General features: G+C 41.8%; 2 protein-coding genes across 2 annotated transcripts in view; both read left to right on the forward strand.

Moving 5' to 3' along the window:
* The window catches only part of magi3a (membrane associated guanylate kinase, WW and PDZ domain containing 3a), a 70,925-nt gene extending 65,404 nt beyond the window's left edge, over positions 1-5,521 (forward strand). The window contains exons 20-21 of the mRNA XM_037976889.1: positions 432-570; positions 1,600-5,521. Coding sequence (XP_037832817.1) covers positions 432-570; positions 1,600-2,588 — 1,128 coding nt within the window. The 3' untranslated portion in view covers positions 2,589-5,521. The remainder of the gene's footprint in view (positions 1-431; positions 571-1,599) is intronic.
* A 1,241-nt stretch (positions 5,522-6,762) lies between these two features.
* On the forward strand, positions 6,763-18,702 carry LOC108237646 (lysine-specific demethylase 9). Its single transcript, XM_017419233.3, has 7 exons — positions 6,763-7,940; positions 8,972-9,624; positions 12,387-12,524; positions 14,711-14,853; positions 14,993-15,160; positions 15,288-15,396; positions 15,489-18,702. The coding sequence occupies exons 1-7, from the start codon at positions 7,406-7,408 to the stop codon at positions 15,999-16,001; spliced, it is 2,259 nt and encodes a 752-aa protein (XP_017274722.1). The 5' UTR covers positions 6,763-7,405; the 3' UTR covers positions 16,002-18,702.
* Positions 18,703-18,720: the final 18 nt, after the last annotated feature.

Consider the following 18,720-nt stretch of genomic DNA (forward strand, 5'->3'; position numbering starts at 1 on the left):
AATCATCAAAATTAAACGAAATAAACATTTGAAATATATGAGTTTGTATGTAATGTATGAATATAATATACAAGTTTCACTTTTTAAATGGAATTACTGAAATCAATCTACTTTTTCATGATATTCTAATTTTATGACCAGCACCTGTATTTGTTTAGATTTTGGAGTTAGAGTTCTTATCATATTGGCTTTTTGGGAGGATTTTGAGTAATGAAATGCTGACAGCATTGATTTTCAGATTTTATATCTCCAAATTGTCTCAGCAAAACTGTTTACCACACTCTGCTGAGCAACATGTTCACCTGCCTCTCCTCACTCTATTACCTCTCTTCAAACCTTGGCCTCCTCTCGCCTCTCCTTTTTCTTATTCCTCGTTAGTTGGTGCGTCGGGCTTGTGAGCTGTGAATTGAGACCGTAAAATTAAATTGCAGGTTGGAGATCAGATCGTGGAGATCAACGGTGAGGCGACGCAGGGCATCACGCACACTCGAGCGATTGAGCTGATCCAAGCAGGAGGCAACAAGGTTCACCTGCTGCTCCGAGCGGGCCAGGGCCTGGTCCCGGATCACAGTGAGTCTCAGCTGAAAAACCCGCCTGCGTTCACACCTCATGCACTAATCACAAACCTATAGAAGATTAAGCTCGACAGCAGGGTGCTTCTTGATTCTCGTGCATGTGTTGCAAGCTTCTCTCTTTGACCTTTTCTTTCATTCATTCTCACGACCTCTCATGCTGTTTATCTACTTTGCTTTCTCTGTTTTTCTGCACGGCTGTCTGTTTCTACCTTTTTATTCTCTTCCTCCTATAGGTCTGAACTCTTCTTCCACCCTGTGCTTCTACATGAAACCAGAGCATCAATAAAGGCCTCACTGCTTTTTCTCGGTCTGTCCCTAATAACCCTGGTAAATCTTAGACTCCTCCTACTTTTTGCCTTTGACCTCTTGCTGTCTGTCCCTTTTTTTTGTAAATCTCGGTTTGATTTATTTTTTGCGTAACTCGGTAAACAACGTAGGGTAATCAGTCTCATCTCTGGAGGGTTGAAAAGGGCAAAAACCTAGGATGTCACGGAACTCGGGCCTCATCCTTGATGAGAAAGAAGGAGAGCTGGAGAAAAGGTCCTCAATCAGATACGTGTGTATTCACTGGCATCGACCTTTTAACTCCAAAATCCAAAATGAGAATTAATTTCCATGAGTTGTTGCTCTAAGAAATTCAAAACCTCATTTCAGCTCTACTAAGTCCATCGCTCATCTTTCTTTTCCCCCCTCTCTGGGTTTCCCGCTGCATATATCTGCTCTGAACCACAGCTGCGCAGCTCTTATCAGCTCGGGGGAAAATTGAAACGTCAGTTCTAGGTGAACCCTGACTCCATTTCAGCTGATGCATATCTCTCAAGCATTTTGATAGTTATTGCAAAGCGTTGTTGCAGAATGCCTGCTACGTAAGGTGCTACTGTTGCTTGACATTTTTAATTAGCCCTAATTCTTAATGAATGTGGCAAACATTCCGTTTGAAGGATCTTTTTCTCTTAATATTATCTTTTTTTTCCTCTGCAAGTAGTTGGATTGTTTTTCTGACTCTGTGTTGTTTGTTTCTCAGGTTCAAAAGACAAAGCAACTACTCCAACAAGCTTTCCCAGACTCTCCGCATCCGATGACCAGTTATCTCCAACTTCTCCGTCCTCCGTCTTCCTCTCTACCTCAGATTGGTCTCCATCTTCCCCCAAAACATCTTCCTCTAATGATCTCTCTGGAGGGGACCTCAGGGTGTCTGGGTCACCTGATGAAAGGCAGGAGCACAGTAGGCAGGCCAACAGATCAAGAGGACAGCAGCTTCTTCACCCCAGCCAGAAGCGTACCACCAGCCCCAGCGCCCACGCCAGACAGGCGGCCAGGAGCAACTCCAAGTCTGGCAGTCCCAGGAGAGCCACTGAAGGCCGGACTGACCACGTAGAGCGGTCCCAGAGCCCCCGAAAAACAGAGCGAGGCTACAGCGCATCCCAGGAGGACATCATCAAGGAGAGAAAAGCCCAAGGGCAGAGAGACCCCCGATCCTCTAGTCCAAGGAAAGGTTCCAAGAAGGAGCGTGACCCTGCAATGCATTCAAGGAGCCCGGAGGAGCCTCAGAGCCCCAGGCGGCCAGCTGGCCAACAGCCCAATGTTTCCACTATGGAAGCGAAGGACAGGAAGCATAAGGGGGAGGATGCAGCTTACCGGCAGGAGAGAGGGGCCACAGAGAGTGGAGACAAAAGCTGGGGGACCGGCGAGCGCCACAGGAAAGGAAAGAGGGCTGAGAAGGAGGCGGCGGCGCCAAAATCCCACAGGGAGAGGACGGCGTCAGACGCCGATACCAGCGCGGCAAACCAGAGGAGCGGGAGAGCAGAGAGAGAGTACCGAGGGGACAGGCACCAGGGGACAGCTGAGGAAATAAGCAAAATGGATCCCAGAGGTTCCAGTAGCAGCATCCAGGACCCCAACTGCAACGGGACCAACACCAGCAAGAAGGCTCCCATCACCCCTGGGCCCTGGAAAGTTCCCAGCTCTGCCAAGATCCAGTCCCAAGTGGACACAACATATCCAGATGTATGAAACCTCAACAGGACTGCATGAAGACAAAACTGAGCCTCTCAAATACGGACATAAGGAAACTGAAGGATATATATTTTTTAAAACGGCAGAATACTCTGTAACCAGCAACATACCTTCTCATTGATTGTTTTTATTTTTATTTTTTGTTTTTTTGTTGTCACCCAGTTTGCCTCGGACATATTGCAACAAGCTGCTGATCTGTGATCTGACCTGAGTATTTGTTCCTTACATGGATTTGTGTGAAACAGAAGGGTTGTGTGTTTTTTTTGTTTTTTTTGTCCATTTTGTGCCAATCAGACACTCTGGTTATGAAGACGCTGCTCCCGACAGCACTCACTGTGAACCAGTTTGTAGATGATTGAATGAAGTGCTCATCCTCTTTACCCTAACCGCATGAAGGAACCTGGGGTTTTTTAGGGAGTTTTTTTCATCTCTGACTTTGAAGGATTACACGCATATTTCTGCACTCTCACAGCTTTTGTAACCCAGCAAGATTTAATCACTGTTATGGTCACAAATGGACCAAATGAAAATGGAAAAATTGTAAAATGAACTCAAGAGAAAATTAATGTCCTCTAAGTTATTTTTTTTTTCTGTTGGTTTGGGGTTTTTTGTGGTTTTTTTTGTTTGTTTTGTTTTGTTTTTTGAGAACCCGACAAGAACTGTGACTTGTGTGACTGCGTTCAAACATGTGAAGTCATGAATCAAATATGGGTGCAAGGACCACCCAGGAGCTTTATATGCATCAATGAGCAGACCAGATACTTGTGCTTATAGATCTAATGTTTATTACTTGTGTTGTGACAATAAAACTTTGTGTATTTTCCTAGAAATATAAGTTTAAAAAAAAGGCCATCGGTAGAGATGCCCATGTTGCGAGGAGTTACTCTTGATGTGCACTTAGAAGGAGTCAGAACATGTAGAAAAAGCATCATTATTTAAAAGGTTCCCACTAAGAAAAAACTTCAAATTACAGTCATGAGAAGAAAAAACAGAAAGTCTCGTCTTCTTTCAGTTTTAGGGTTTTACGTATCAGGACAGAAAAATGATCTGGACTTTAACAGGTTCTAAAGTTCTTTAAATTTAACCTCAAGTGAACAAAAACACAACACAACAGACAACAAATGAAGCCAAAATGGAGGCGATGTGTGGAAAAATTAAGTCTGCCTCAGGATTCAAGAGCTGTAAAACCCCCTTTAGCAGCAATAACTCTGTTGTTGTTTTCTTTTTGACTTTATCAGTGTCTCACAAGGTTGTGGAGGACCTTTGGCCCACTCTCCTTTACAACATTGCTTCAGTTCACTGATGTTCGCAGATGTTCGTTTCCTCACAGCTCTCTTAAGGTTCCATCACAATAATTCACTGAGGTTGAGGGGCTTACCTTTGACTGGATCACTGCAGCACATTGATTCTTGCTTTTTTAATAGCTGTTCCATTGTAGATCAGCTGCTGTGTTTGAGATCATTGTCCTGTTTCATCCTGACCCAGTTTGGTCTTAGTTTCAGCTGTCAGACAGATGGCCTCACATTTGACAGTAGAATCCTTTGGTCTACAGATGAGTTCATAGTCGACTCGATGTCTGCGATTTGTCCAGGTCCTGTGGCTGCAAAACAAGCCCGAATCATCACCCCTCCACCACCATGCTTGATGGTTGGTTAGAGGTGTTTGTGTTTCACCAAACCTGATGCTGGGCAATGTGGATAAATAGATCTACTTTGTTCCAGCTGCTACCGTCCCTCTAATTAATAATGGCATGGTGGAATGTGTGTTTTTGAACACTCGAGGTTAGATTGAAGTATTTTAAAAGCTGGTAAAGACCAGATCATTTTTTTTTCATCGTGTCCTGATGTGTAAAACTTTAGAAGTGAAAGCAGGTGAACTTTTCTGTTTCGCATGATTGTATGTCATGGTCTGGAAACATCCTGTTTCATAATGTTGTTGGCTGTTAGCAGCACTGTGTGTGTGTGTATATATACAACATGGGCCTATGTTTTTCTAGATACTACACTAGTATTGACTATATATAATCAGAAACATATGGTATAAAAATATGTGATTATTCATATAATGACACATACTTTGGGCAAATTCAATTTACAGAACCTGCCTGATAAAGAAAGAAGTCTGCCTTCAATTTAGTCAAAACGTTGTATTTTTAATCATAATTATAGGCACAAAAACAAAACATTTTCTTCATTTGAAGCCCAAAATCAAATATTCATCCTACTATTATTTTTGTAGACTCATGACTCATGGTGTTGGTATTATGGTTTACATGTTGTACTGTAAAAAGTCCGACCCTCCTCCCTCCCAAAATTTATTCATCAACCGTTCTGTATAAGCAGGGAAGCTGCTCGTTGGTGATTGCACACATGTCAAAACAGCAGCTCCACTTTTTTTTTTTTTTTTTGGAAATAAGAAGATTTTAAGAAGACAAATGTAGCGTTTCAAGGTGGACTACAGAGCCATCTAGTGCTTCGAACACTGCTCTGCACAAACAAGTCATAGCTTTAACCCGACCTCACCCACACGCCTGCTTCAACACGTCTTTATTGGCCTGTGTGACCACTAAATAATTTATTGTCCAAGTTATTGCTGACGTAACGGGCTACTGTATTATTTACCGTTCATGTCTTTACCATGTCCGATACTGTGGCCTTGCATCGATCCGACATATTTAAAACAGAAGTCATAGTTTTGACATCACAGTTAGATGTAAATGTTTATAAAATGTACAGCACTTGTAAAAAAAAAAATAATAATAATTTGCCTTCACGCAGAAAAAAAACCCAACAAAAATCCTCTGTATATTGTTTCATTATTTTTTTAAGGGAACTGAGAAGAAATGGTATAAAATGGGTGAAAAGAAATGATTTGATCACATGGCAAATTGTTCATGCACTGATAAATAAAGGTTTACTGAATGAAAATGGCGATGTGTTTTGTTTTGTTTTTGTTTTGTCTTGTATTCAAACAAGTAAAAGTTGTAATGTATTATATTTAGTTTGCAGCATGTGGTCCAAATTGCAACACGTTAAAAGAAGAACTCACTTCAGAAAGCAAATAAATAGAAAATGAAAAATCTCAAATATTACTACAATAAAAGAAAAACACAATTTTTAGGTGAAAAATACTTAACAATGCTAAAGTCTTTTGTTATTTTAGTGTATTTGTTCCTATAAAACTGGTTTATATTCTGTTTTGTAATTAGTAAATAGTTGTGCTTTTGTGCTTTTTTTTCTTGGTGTTTAGGAGTTCCTCTTTTATTGCGTTTTATAGTGGTATTTGAGTTATTAAGTGTCTTCTATCTTGTCGCTCAGCTATAAAATAAAACATGTAAATTATACACCAAAATGTGCAGCTCAACCAGGAATAGTGTGCTGGGACTTTTGGCAGTGATACCTCACACAGCGTGGACAAAACTGGACAAAAAAAAAAACAGGAAAAAAAAAATTATGGAGATCAATAAAATTTGGGGGAAAACCCATGCAAAAACCCCATCCCTCTTTTGGAGCTCCACAGCTCTGATGCACTTCACAGCAGAAACATCATTCAAAGTTGAAACGGGTCACAGAAAGATGAACTTTACATGTCTGAACTGGCATTTTGATATCCTTTGTTGTTTTTACACTATCACAGTTTTGCTTTGATGACTTTGACTGATTTTATGGATTGTTCAACTGACAGTTGATGATCTAATTTTCAAATCTTTTGCAGACTCCTCTTACTCCCACACCTTTCTTTGGTACATATGAGACATCAAAACATAGGCAAGTGTCTTTTTTTTTTCACACAGTGTGTCTCTTACTTCTATAGGACGTGCGGTTTTCTCTCAAATCCCCTCAGGGTGCAGACAGTGCGCACCCAAGCTTCTGTAGACTGAAGGTTTTAGCTCAAAATACTCTCTTCAACACTAAAAGTAGTCATTTTGAACTTGTCAAAGCTTTGACATAAAACACTGCAAGGAGCATTAAAACTCCCACATTCGTAAGCATCAGAGTCCTCCTCCAGTCACGGTTCAAATGTTTTTTAAAATGTAATTCTTAGTTTTAACACAGCAACTGTTTGTTAGTCTTATTTTCTGTCTGCGGTAATCATTACCTCTGCAGTCAGAGAGTGACAGACACAGGTGTGTGGTTACCATGGTGATTATAATGAGCCACTGGCAGCAACTTAAACTGTTACTTTGGTCTCTGTTCTCTTTACACTTTTTATGAAATTTATAAATCAAAATATATGTTTCTTAGATTAGTTATGTTTTTGGGTAGTAGTTGCATTGGCACCCTTTAAATTTTATTTTGTTGTGTTTATAGAGGTGTGCTTGATTATTTTGTTTTTTGTTGATTTTTTTTCACCTAACTAACGGTCTAATGTTAATGTTATGTTCACAGCTTTTTCTGTGAATATTCCCACATGTCCCTATTTCTTTGATTTTTTATTTTTTTTTAATTTATTTATTTTTTTACTCGTGACATTTGCAGAAAGTGTTTGGTTTAAACACGGCCGCCTCGCATATTTTTAGCCGCTGTGAAAAGGTGAAGAACTCCCTCTCGTGGGTGTGATAAAAGCAGCCATTACGTCAGCAGAGCCAAAATGAGTGCGTGCGAGTCCGCACGCAGGCACTGCTGTTTAAACTCCAACTCCCAGAGTGCTACGTCACTCTGCTAAACCACATTAACCACAATCCCGTCTGTGCGCATGCGCAGCGTCGCCGAGCTTGCGCGGTTCACTACAAACCAGCGGCGAAAGAACTACAAATTGTCGGGGACATGCGCACTGGGAGCCTCGAGTCCTTTAAATGAACTGTACGTGCAAAGATGGCAGCTCAAGGCGACTTGCTCCGTGCGAAAGTAAAAGACGAACGGATGAGAGACAGCTTTGATAGATTCCTCAAAGAGAAGAAAAAGAAGAAGAAGAGAGACCTGTCGCCGCCGGACGAGGAGCGTGAGCGCTGCGAGAAGGAGGCGAAGAAAGTCAAGCTCCATCACCACCACCACCACCATCACATCCACGCCGAGCACGGGAGCCAGCAGCCGCATCAGCCGCAGCAGACCCCCAAAAGCCAGAACTTCGGCGCGGAGAAACACGTCCTGCACGTCCACCACCAACACCACCACCGCCAGCACGGCCACGGCCTCACCAACGGCACCAAGCAGAGCTCGCAGCCCGCCTTCCCCCCGCAGCGGCGCGCGGTGGCCCCGCAGCCACCTGCGCTCTTCACTTTCACGCCCCTCAAAGTGGCCAAGGCCGGGCCGCAGGAGGTCCGAGACAAGCACCGGGACAAGGAGCTCAAGCTGAAGAAGGAGAACTCCGAGGCCAACGTCAAGCCGCCGGAGCCGAAAAAGAAGAAGGGTGAGCTTTACCGTTGGTGTAATTAATAACGGCGGTATTACCTCCGTGTTTCGGTATGAGGCTGTCTGACAGAAACCACTCCTAATTACTAACAGCTGCGCATGTGGAGTCACTGTAAACAGAGAGTCCAGATTTCATGGATCAGAACACAGTAAAAATCAGTTTTAAAAAAACTCATATAGATAAGTAAAAAGTGACATATTGCACAGTGTCTTTCAGTATTTACCACAGAAGCCCAGTGTGGACATTCTTCTCTCCATTTGGGAGGCCGTCCTTTATTTTGGCACAGGTCTCTGAAGGTCTCACCACAGCATTTCAGTGGGATTGATTTCTTTCTTTTTCATTCATTCTCTCTTTTGCTTTGGATACTTGTTCAGTTGCACGAATTAGGGCCGAGAATCAGGCGTCAGAAACACGGCTTCAGCATTTTCCTTTAGGATCTCTCTACATAAATACAGCAAAACAAAGCCCAAATCATCAGCCCTCCACCACCGTGCCGACGGTTGCTTTGGGGTGTTTGTCCTGCTCCTGTTTCTGTAAAATCACAAATATCACCTGAACTGTCTTACTTATTTTTGAACCTAGTGTGGTGTTATTTCACCTTCATGACTTTTATTAAGCTTAATTACCTAACAAATCCAATATGAGAGAGGAAAGAGGTTAAGGAGCGTAAAACAATAAGTGACTTCATGATGCAAACCCACTGCAGATTTTTACCTGAAACACTGTTTTCTACACAACTTCACTGCGAACGCAACGTCAGCGCTGTATAATTGGATGAACGTCTGTTATCTCAGGCCAAATCTCAATTATTTCTTATATGTTGATATGCAAATTTGAAGATTTGAAAAGCAGGAGAACTTTGTTAATTTCATGTCTGTATGTGTAAATTGTGAACTGCTGTAAATTTAATATATCATGGTTTCATCATAGAGTAATCAGATGTACGGCAAAGCAAAACCCTTCTGTCTCCCCCATCCTTTCTGCCTGTATCCAGCCCTTCTCACCCATGACTGTCTGTCTCCCTGCAGAGTTGAGGCTCCACAATGAAAACGGCAAGTCTCTAACGCCGGAGGAATATCTCCTGAAGAAGAAGAAAAAGAAGAAGAAGCATCGTGAGGACGACCATGCCGCGAAGAAGGTCCGACACATGCACGCCAAAGCGGTTCAGACTGTCTGCACGGGGCTGGGAGCCGTTCGCCCCGATGCCTCTCCGCCTGTGGCCGTGAAGCAGGAAAGCGGCCGCCACCCCAACGGGGACGCCGCGGACAACTGCCCTCCCTACCTCCACGCTCTGAAAACGGGCCGCGCCCCCTTCTTCTCCCATCAGGACCACTACATACGCAGCTCCTGCCTGCAGACGGGCACCAGGTACGGGCGCTTCATGCACGAGGAGCGGCAGCCCAACGGAGGCGGCGCTGTTCTGCACGCCTACGCCGACGAGTTGGCCTGCCTCAGCCCGGCTGAGATGGAGTGCTTCGCCCAGGAGTTCCTGAGTTTGACCTTTGCCGAGAAGCCCAAAGGTGCGGCACTCTATGCCCTGACGGTGGTGCACAGGGCGGCGTCCTACCTGCCCGACTTCCTGGACTACTTTGCCTTCAATTTCCCCAACACGCCGGTCAAAATGGAAATACTGGGCAAGAAAGACATTGAGACCACCACCATTGGCAACTTTCATGATCAGGTATGTGGGAAAAGGCTCAGAGCTCTCTAATCCCAAGGCAGGTGTCAGACAGAACACTGCACCAAATTTTCTTTTAATTAAGTTGAATGAAAAAAATGAGAAGTTTCAGAGTGCAGCTGTTTGTTCCTTTTATTGTGGAGAATTCAGAATGATGTTAATGTTTGTTAAGGGTGACCGTGGATAAGCATCCATGCACCCGTCTTACTATTCTTTGATTTCTATCGAGACTTTGGATTTGCAACTTGTTGTTTAGTTTCAATTTAAACTGTAAAAAATGCATCCAAATGTTTGGCTTGGTCAGGATCAGCGGGGCTGTGAGTTTTAGTGGCAGTACGTCATACAGCGTAGAAGAAGTTTGCATAAACATTGTAAAATGTTTTCACACACAACAACAACCAGATCACGGGCCAAATCAGCGAGAAAACCCAGCCCCCCTTTGGAGCTCTATATCTTAGACATACTTCAGAGGAGGAGCATGGTTGGAAGTTTGAACGGGTCACAGAAAGTTGGACTTTACATGTCTGAACTGACATTTTGATGTCTTCAACGGTTGTTACACAATAACAGTTTAGGTTTTGTGATATGTGAAGATTTAACCACGATCTAAACTTTCCAAAAGTTTTGCAAACTGACTTTTTTTACTGCCTTAAACTTGTCTTACGGGGGTTTCGGACTGAAAGGACTGCCCTGCGTCCTGAAACCCACTCATACAGTGGCCGACAGGTGCGAACGCGCCACAAACACATGAATGATGGATATTCGAGCTCCTGTCTTCCTGCTCTTTGACCCGGCGCTGGCAGTGAGATGTCGGTCAGCTCACCTCCGTGTGCTCCCTCCTCCTAAACACGGTGGTTCACTTCCATCAACAAATTACCGAACCAATGACCACGTGAAGAGCAAAACATTCAAATAACCTCCATGTCCTGTGAACGTCTGACCAGAGAGGTGGTCTGGAGTGAGTTTGCAGCACTTGCTGGTGTTTTTGCAGCATTTTTCTTTTGCATTTGTTTTTTTTTTTTCTGTAGTTTGCATCTTTCATGTGTTTGCAGCGCATTTCACAGTTTGCGGCACGTATTGCCGCTCGCCATGCATTTGCACCTGTCGGCCACGGTACACGCATGTCTGTGGCACGATGCGATGTTTTGCTGCGGACAAAAGTAGAATCTGAAATGCATCTAGCTGCTCCCTGCTGAGCTGAAAAAACTTGGATTGGCCGAAAGCAGCAGGTCCATCAACATACAATAACTAGAAAAACTGTCTTTTCTTCCAAAATGCACCAAAAACACTGAGGGCTGAATGACTTTGCTGAAATCTGTTGAAGAAAAATAAGCTAAAATTGGCAAAACTAAAAGCTAATGGTAGAAAAACTGGAAAAAAAAACAAAAGCAAAAAGCTGAAACCAGCAGAGCAGCAGCTAAAAGCTGAAATGAGCAAAACAGCAGCTCAAGGCTAAAACTAGTAAAACTGGGACTTAAAGCTAAAAGTGAAACAAATATGCTGAAGATTTCAAAAAATAAATTTTGTGTAAGAATTTGAAAATATTTCAGTGCATTTCTGTGAGGAAAAATGTGAATGGTTATTTAAGAAATACCAAGTCAGACCCATAATGTCCTAAATGGCTGAAATAGCTGGAGGGATGCTGAAGTTGTCTGATTTCAGAAAACGAGTGCTGACTCAACATTCACACAATAACGTGAGGAGGAGCAGAAGCTTCGTCCATCTTTGTTAGGCTGGTCACTGGGAAACAGAGCCTGAACTCTCCACACACACCCTGCTGCTCTCTGATATCATTTGGTCTCATGTGTACACACACACACACACACTGCTGCGTCTCTTTTTCTTCTCACGAGAAGGGACATTTGTATGAAAGCCACACAGATGCAGCACTCTGGGAGACGGGACCACACACGCACACCAGGAGCTCCCTGCTCGCCCGCCACTCGGAGCTCTGACAACTCCGCCTCTTTTGCTCTGAACTCCGCGACGATCTGCTGGGGAGCGCTGGGCTCAACTCAGGGTTGAGTTCAGCACATCTGAAAAAGCTCCTTTATACAGTTTAAACGTCCGAACGATTAATACAAAAGTGAGTTACCATTTAAATTTGGGCTTTAGAGAAGAAAGTCGACATACGTTGGAATTTCAGGCAATTTTGTTGATTGATCTAACAGAGGTGCTTCTGTTTGACTCCATCAAACAGAAGTGTCGATGCGAGATCGAGAACACAGACGGATAGTTCAGCAGCAGTTTTGTCTTTTATGCAGAGAAAAATCATGTAGTTGGATCCTTTCGCCACTAATTACTGCTACATTGTAGTAATTTTAATGCATCCAAACACTTCCACTGCACTTTGTTAGTAAACAGCAGTGTTGACATTATTTCCCTGGATCTGTTTTAGTTAGACACCATGTGCTTTAAAGGGTGGCACTTTACATACCAGGATAATACTGTAACACTCATTTGATTGCAGTGTGGTATATTTTCTCTGCAGGGCTGAAACCCTTTGGCAGCCCTGAAACCGTGCACACATAAATAAATCTTATAGTATGACTGTGGTCTGGATCATTTCTAAATATATTTAGTGCAGCATTAACAAAAATGAGTTCATACTTAATACTAACTCTGTTCGGGTTTTGAGGATGTTTGGGGGGAGAACGGACAGCAGCACACTCTTTTGTTGTGTGTTGAATATGCCGAGGTAGTTAACGAGGAGTTCAGGTTTATTTTGAAATCGGAGCCGTCACTAAAGGTTTCTTGTGTCCCAGGTGAACCGGACGTACTGTTCAGGAACGTACCGAGCCGGACCCATGAGGCAGATCAGCTTGGTCGGAGCCGTGGACGAGGAAGTGGGAGACTATTTCCCGGAGTTCCTGGACATGCTGGAAGAGTCGCCTTTTCTCAAGGTCTGAGGAGGATGCGTTCTTATTGTGTTTCTAATATCGACTGCATTCAGTTGAACACGTCTGGAGACTAAACAGCCCATTAATGAGATCAAAACTTTTTAACAGAAGCACCTAAAGCAGGGGTGACAAACTCTGTTACAAGCGGGCCAAAATTCAAAACTTGGTCTTAGCTGAGGGCCAATCTCGGTCAATATTTATTCAAAAAATACATAAATTAACCTTGGTTTTAGTCAAATTATTCATATAGAATACCAATTACCTTTTTCTCAATGACAAAATATAGAATTTAGAACAAATTTGCTTTAATGACCAATGAAAAATTGATCAAACTTAAACAGACACATCATCAGCATTCTCTATCATCAGCTTTTAAATTGTTTTTTTTTACTAATACATTTTATTAAAATCCATTAAAACAGCTGAAATTAACCCTCAACAAAAATCTGATCAGACAGATACTAAGATTTAACATTAAAACTAGAAGTAAATAGAGAAAAAGACGACATACATTAAAGCAAACTCTGTTACTCTGATGCACATTAACTCAAGTCAGACACCCGACATCTTTTCTTGGCTGCAAGTTTATTGTTTATCGTTTGTTGCTCTCAGGTTACTGAAAAATAAAAACTTAATTTTCTTGGCTTGAAAGTAATGATCACGACACAACTTTTTTTTTGGGGGGCTAAATGAGAAGCGACCGAGACTCGATCTGTCACAGATCGGAGGGGCCAGTTCTAATCAGATTTAAATGTTATATTGGGGGGCCAGATCAAACGTTAACAACAGCCAGATCTGGCCCACGGGCCTTGAGTTTGACACATGTGTGATCTAAAGGAACAAACCGTGGAGCTGTTAAACCCAAAACACATCCTCACTTCAGTTTAGAAGATTTTGAACCTTTTTGTTGTTTGTTTTCTCTTCTTCAGATTTCATTTTCAGGTTTGTGAAACATTTAATCTAAACATAATATTAATTCATGCCTGTGAAATACACAATGTTTAAACTACATGTTTATTATGGAAGGATTATGGCATATTAGTGTTTTATTGAACACTTGTGAACAGAGCTCTACCATTCTTGTTCAAATACGAAATACCATTTTTTTAATCTCTTAAACATTTCTTTATTTTAAAAAAAGCAATGTGTTGATCTGGCATTCAAAAATCAACCAACGAAATTTGAAATTACGAAGGAGCTACTTAGACATTTCATAAAAGAGTTTAAACAAAAATAAATAAAATTTTTCAGGACGTTTTGTGTTTTTATGGTTTCAGCCTCGCGTCAACACAACTACAGTTTGTAGGAGGCCCTAAAATGTAGTTTTCAAAACTGAGAAAGTCCTTAAATGCTTTGTTGTGTTCTGACCCAGACCCACCTCCTGCCTAACCTTTGACCTCATTAATGACAGATTACACGTGTTCATGTTGCAGGTTGCACGGTATTAGAAAAACTTGCAATTTGCGATAATATTGCGGAAAAAACTCACATTTTAATAATAATATAATAATGATAATAATAATAAGTATTGATGAAGACTTCAGGCAGTCATTGACAACTAGGAACTTTCTGCAAAACGTGATTTCCACGTTTTTTCACTTCATTTGTGTCTTGCTAAACACCTGTGAACCCATAAACTTAGTGTTTAAAAGTTCAAATCAAACCTTACTCTTTAAACCAATCTCTATTTTACAGATGACCTTTCGGTTCAAACTCTGCTGTGTGAGCCTGTCAGCAGCAGATAAAGCTTGCTGTGTTTTCTGTCAGTGGAGTTTTAAACCTGCCGTCTGGCACTGAAACTGTCCATGATGTGTGTGATGTTCCAAATAATGAGTCTTACAGAGAAACCAACACAATTTAAGAACTGTTGACAGTGTTGGTGTAATTATGGTTGTGGCCAGAAGAGGGAGACATTTCATCACATTGCACCATTAGTGACGTTAAAAATAAAACCTGAACAAAAGATGTGCAAGCATTCAAATGTAGGTAGCTTATTGTGGCTCTGAATGAAGTCAGTCACTTAGCAAAGCTAGTTTTATTGATGAAATCATTTATTAATAGTATGCCAATATTCTTCCCTAAACCGGTAGCTTTAAATTTCAGAAACATGCTCTTTTTTTCCCCAAAGGCTAGAAAGCTGTTCTGCATGTCCAGTTAATGTGACCTTCTGTATCTGTTCATGTGTTCAGATGACCCTGCCGTGGGGAACCCTCTCCAGCCTGAAGCTGGACTGTCGCTCCCAGAGTGACGACGGTCCGATCATGTGGGTACGACCGGGAGAACAAATGGTACCCACAGCCGATATGCCCAAGTCTCCGTTCAAACGGCGCAGGTAGGACTGCATGCGTTAAAGAAATCTGTGAAGACGGTTCTTTATCGTAAAGATTGATAAATAGCTGTAAAAACTGTGAGTTTACCTGTGGGCGAACTCAATTTCAGCCTTTTATCGTCTTCATCCTCTGTTTTTCTAGGTCCATGAACGAGATAAAAAATCTGCACTACCTGCCGAGAGCCAGCGAGCCCAGAGAAGTTCTGTTTGAGGACCGGACTAAGGCTCACGCAGATCACGTGGGTCAGAGTTTTGACTGGCAGAGCACGGCTGCCGTGGGTGTCCTGAAGGCGGTGCACTTTGGAGAAGGGTAAATATCTTTAATCGTGCTTGGATGCAGATTTGTGTTTGCAGAATCTCTGTTCGTTAGCTAATGCTTCAGGTCCAAGTGTCAGAAGGAGATGATGTAGCTTGTTTTGTTACTAAATGTCTCACAGGGAGAACCGGCCTCGAATAACCAAAGATGTGGTGTGTTTCGATGCTGGGGACTTCACGGAGGTTGTCCAGAGGTTGCAGCTGGATCTTTATGAGCCCCCAGTTTCTCAGGTAAGAGGGTCAGGTTTTACTCACTTTAAAGGTGTTTGACTGTGTTTTTTTGTTTAAATAAAATGTCCAAATGTCTTTTTTTCTTTGTGCAGTGTGTTCAGTGGGTGGATGACGCCAAGCTTAACCAGCTGAGGAGGGAAGGCGTCCGCTACATCCGCACGCAGCTCTGCGACGACGACATTTACTTCATCCCGAGGAACGTCATCCACCAGTTCAAGACGGTGTCCGCGGTGTGCAGCCTCGCCTGGCACATCCGCCTCAAGCAGTACCATTCAGACGAGCCGAAGGAGGAGCAGCGCCCCAAAGACCTCAGCCCCACCACGGGCCGGGTCTCCGTCTCCTCCCCCGCCAGACCCAATTCCACGGCGACCCCCTGCGCAAGACCGCAGGGCGGCGGCATCCACGGCGGCGTGGCCAAAACTAAAGAGCCAGAGTTCCAGAGACCAGCAACTCCATCCAAGGAGTCTCAGCCAGCCCCCCCACAGCCCACCAAGTCCGCACACGTCCCCCACCTGTTCCCACCCACTGCCCTCTCTGAGTGCACACCTTCAGAGGAGCCCTCCCTGCCAAAGGCTCACAGCCACACTCCTGACATCCCAAAATAAGCAGCACACCCCCCCACCTGGCAGACCCTCTTTCTATCCTCCGGGGCAGGAAGTGTGTAAAGGACAACTGACCTTTAAATTATTCTTTACATTGTTTTAATCTCCAAATATTGGTGTTATTTTTAGTTTCCTGTAAGGTTATTGTTCGTTAGGACTGAGTAATATATACAGGATGTAGGTATTTTATGTTTGTCCTATTTAATAATGTGTTTGTTGTAAATAAGCTTTTATTTTGAAACTGACACTGTAAGTTGCCATACTTGCTGTATAAGTTTGTTTTTTTTTAATAGTGAAGATTTTCCTTAAAAAAAAAAAACCTTACTCGTTGGTCGTTAGGTGAATCAAAAGCTTGGTTCATATATATTTACATACTACAGTGAAGGTTTTACTTTTGAAATTAAAATAATTATTTTTTTTGCCCTTAAAAATGATCTTAATAAACAACAAGCACTTAAAACTTTTAAAAATGTCACATTTAGGAGTTGCTTTATGAAATAGTTCTTTATTGGAACGTTGTTTTCTACAGGAGTTTTCCTTGTGAAAATTGTTTTTCATATTTAATTTATTTTCTTATGATTAAGCTTAAAATGTAAATGCGGGTTCTTTAGCTTTTAATGACGAAAGAATTAGCTGTTGCACTTAGCAATAATAATCTGAAAAAAAAATCCTTTCTTCATGTTTTGGAGTGTTGTGTTCAGATTTTGCTTTGTATATAAAGTATGTCTGTTATAGATAGGATTATGAATGTTGTTCCTTCATTTTTATAAAATTTTGAACATTTAAACGTTTAGTTTTAGCTGGTAATGTCACTAGCTTGACGAGGTGCAGGCGTAGATGGTTGTTGTGGTTATAAATGTGTTGAATTAGGTCGAGGAGGTTACTAGCTTTGGGTAGATTTAGGAACAAATAAAAGTACAGCGGATATAAAAAGTCCACGTGCTCGTGTTAAAACGGCAGGCCTCTGTGATGTATAAATTAAGACCAGGTTAAGTGATGTGACATTTAACCTGAAGGATTTCACTGAAAGGCAAACAAATCTGTCAGGGGGGAAAATGTAAAAAAAAAAAATTAAAAATTTGATTTAATTCCTACTTTAGGAAGGAATCTGTCAGCTGGACACACCTTAACTTTGTAATATTTGCCTATGCTTCCTTCCAAAAGTGCTCCACATCTGTTAGAGCAGATTATTTTTTCAGAGTTTGGTTCGGACTCTGGCTTGGCCGACAAGACGGCAATCTGTTTGGGATTGTTGCTGTGCTGATTTTTCTATTTATTTTATTTTCGGTACCGTTCGTAAATCCATCCCTCTTGACTAAAACTCCAATTCCAGCTGAAGAAAGCAACCCCACACCATGATGTTGCCACCTCTGTGTTTCACTGTTAGCACGGTGCGCCTTTTGGTGTTGTCATGACCAAAGAAGAATATCATTTTGGTTTAATCAGATCCTAGCCCATGCTTTAGGAAGACTTGTTTTTGTTCAGTTTAGCTACATGAACCCAGATGTTTATCTTTGTAAGAAAAGGATTACTTTACTTGATGAGCTGTAGGTACCCAAGAAAACTGAAGGTTGTAATCAAGCCAAAAGATGCTTTAAACAAAGTATTAATGTAAGGGTGTGCGCGCTTCAGAAACCAGCTTATCAGTTTATATATATTTATATATATATATGATTGACAGGTTTTTTTTTAAACATCACAAAAGCCTGATTATTTTAACAGGGTGGCTTTTTTTTATAACCGCTGTATAAATGGTCTCCTATAAATTCAGTTCAAACCCACCTTCATGTTGAAGGAGGTCGATTGACATTTACGTTTCAAAAGAGGCCTTTCTCGTCTCGTCTTCTAAAAGTAGCCCGCTGGAAAGGAAGCGATGTTTCGCTTCCTTTGCTCTGACTACATCTTAGTGCCTTGTGCTGTGCATGATTAGCCGAACTCAAAGCTGAACACTTTTTGTTTGCTGGTGACTGAAGAAGGGAATTTTCGTTTTATGCCACCTGGTAGCAAATAATCTCTCCGAAATATATTCTGATTGAAAGTTGTCTCTGGTAATACTCGGAAGGGTTTTTTTTTTTTTTGGTGTAAATATGACTTCCACGTGGTTTAATCAATGCTATCGATAAACTAAAAGTGTCAGAATGCTTTTATATCTTTGCCTTTTGTCTTATTGTGTTGTAACTTTCTTCTTTTATGACCTTTGTACTGAGAATTTTTAAATGATATCTGTCACTGATTGGGCCGATAACCTACAGGCAGTAGAAATCAGAATCAGGAAAAAAGAAAAATACAATTCAAAGACCTTCAATAGTTTTAATAAATAAGTGTGCATTTGCAGCGTATGCATATCAGTGTGCATGACATTCACTTTTCATTAAGGTAATCATTTCTAAATGTATTTTAAAATACATCCGGGTGTGTGAAACGTGACAGAAAAACAAAACTGAAATGCGGCAAACGTTGCACTAAATGAATAAAGAATTACCCGTTTTCTGATTTCACGTTCAAAGCGTACAGGAGTGCGTATTTACCAGTGGTCCTCACAAACTTGAGTTGAACAGAAAACAGGAAGGGTTGAATGTCTTTCTGCAGGCGACTCACTTCTGCAACGTGCCCGTGCCGAGTATTTAAATAAGTCACACTTCTGCGTCCATGTTCATTTTGTTTCACCAGGCACTGCTGAGTAGTTTAAATCTGCTTTACTTCATACATTGTGCAAAAAGTG

Source organism: Kryptolebias marmoratus, linkage group LG8 (genome assembly GCF_001649575.2).
Source record: "Kryptolebias marmoratus isolate JLee-2015 linkage group LG8, ASM164957v2, whole genome shotgun sequence".
NCBI lineage: Eukaryota > Metazoa > Chordata > Actinopteri > Cyprinodontiformes > Rivulidae > Kryptolebias > Kryptolebias marmoratus.

What these genes read in the sequence shown, in the direction of transcription:
- LOC108237646 (XM_017419233.3), top strand. Translation starts at nt 7,406, where the DNA reads ATGGCAGCTCAAGGCGACTTGCTCCGTGCGAAAGTAAAAGACGAACGG. An exon ending in TCTCCGTTCAAACGGCGCAG is followed by an intron (nt 14,854 to 14,992) that starts GTAGGACTGCAT and finishes CTGTTTTTCTAG; the next exon opens with GTCCATGAACGAGATAAAAA. An exon ending in GCGGTGCACTTTGGAGAAGG is followed by an intron (nt 15,161 to 15,287) that starts GTAAATATCTTT and finishes AATGTCTCACAG; the next exon opens with GGAGAACCGGCCTCGAATAA.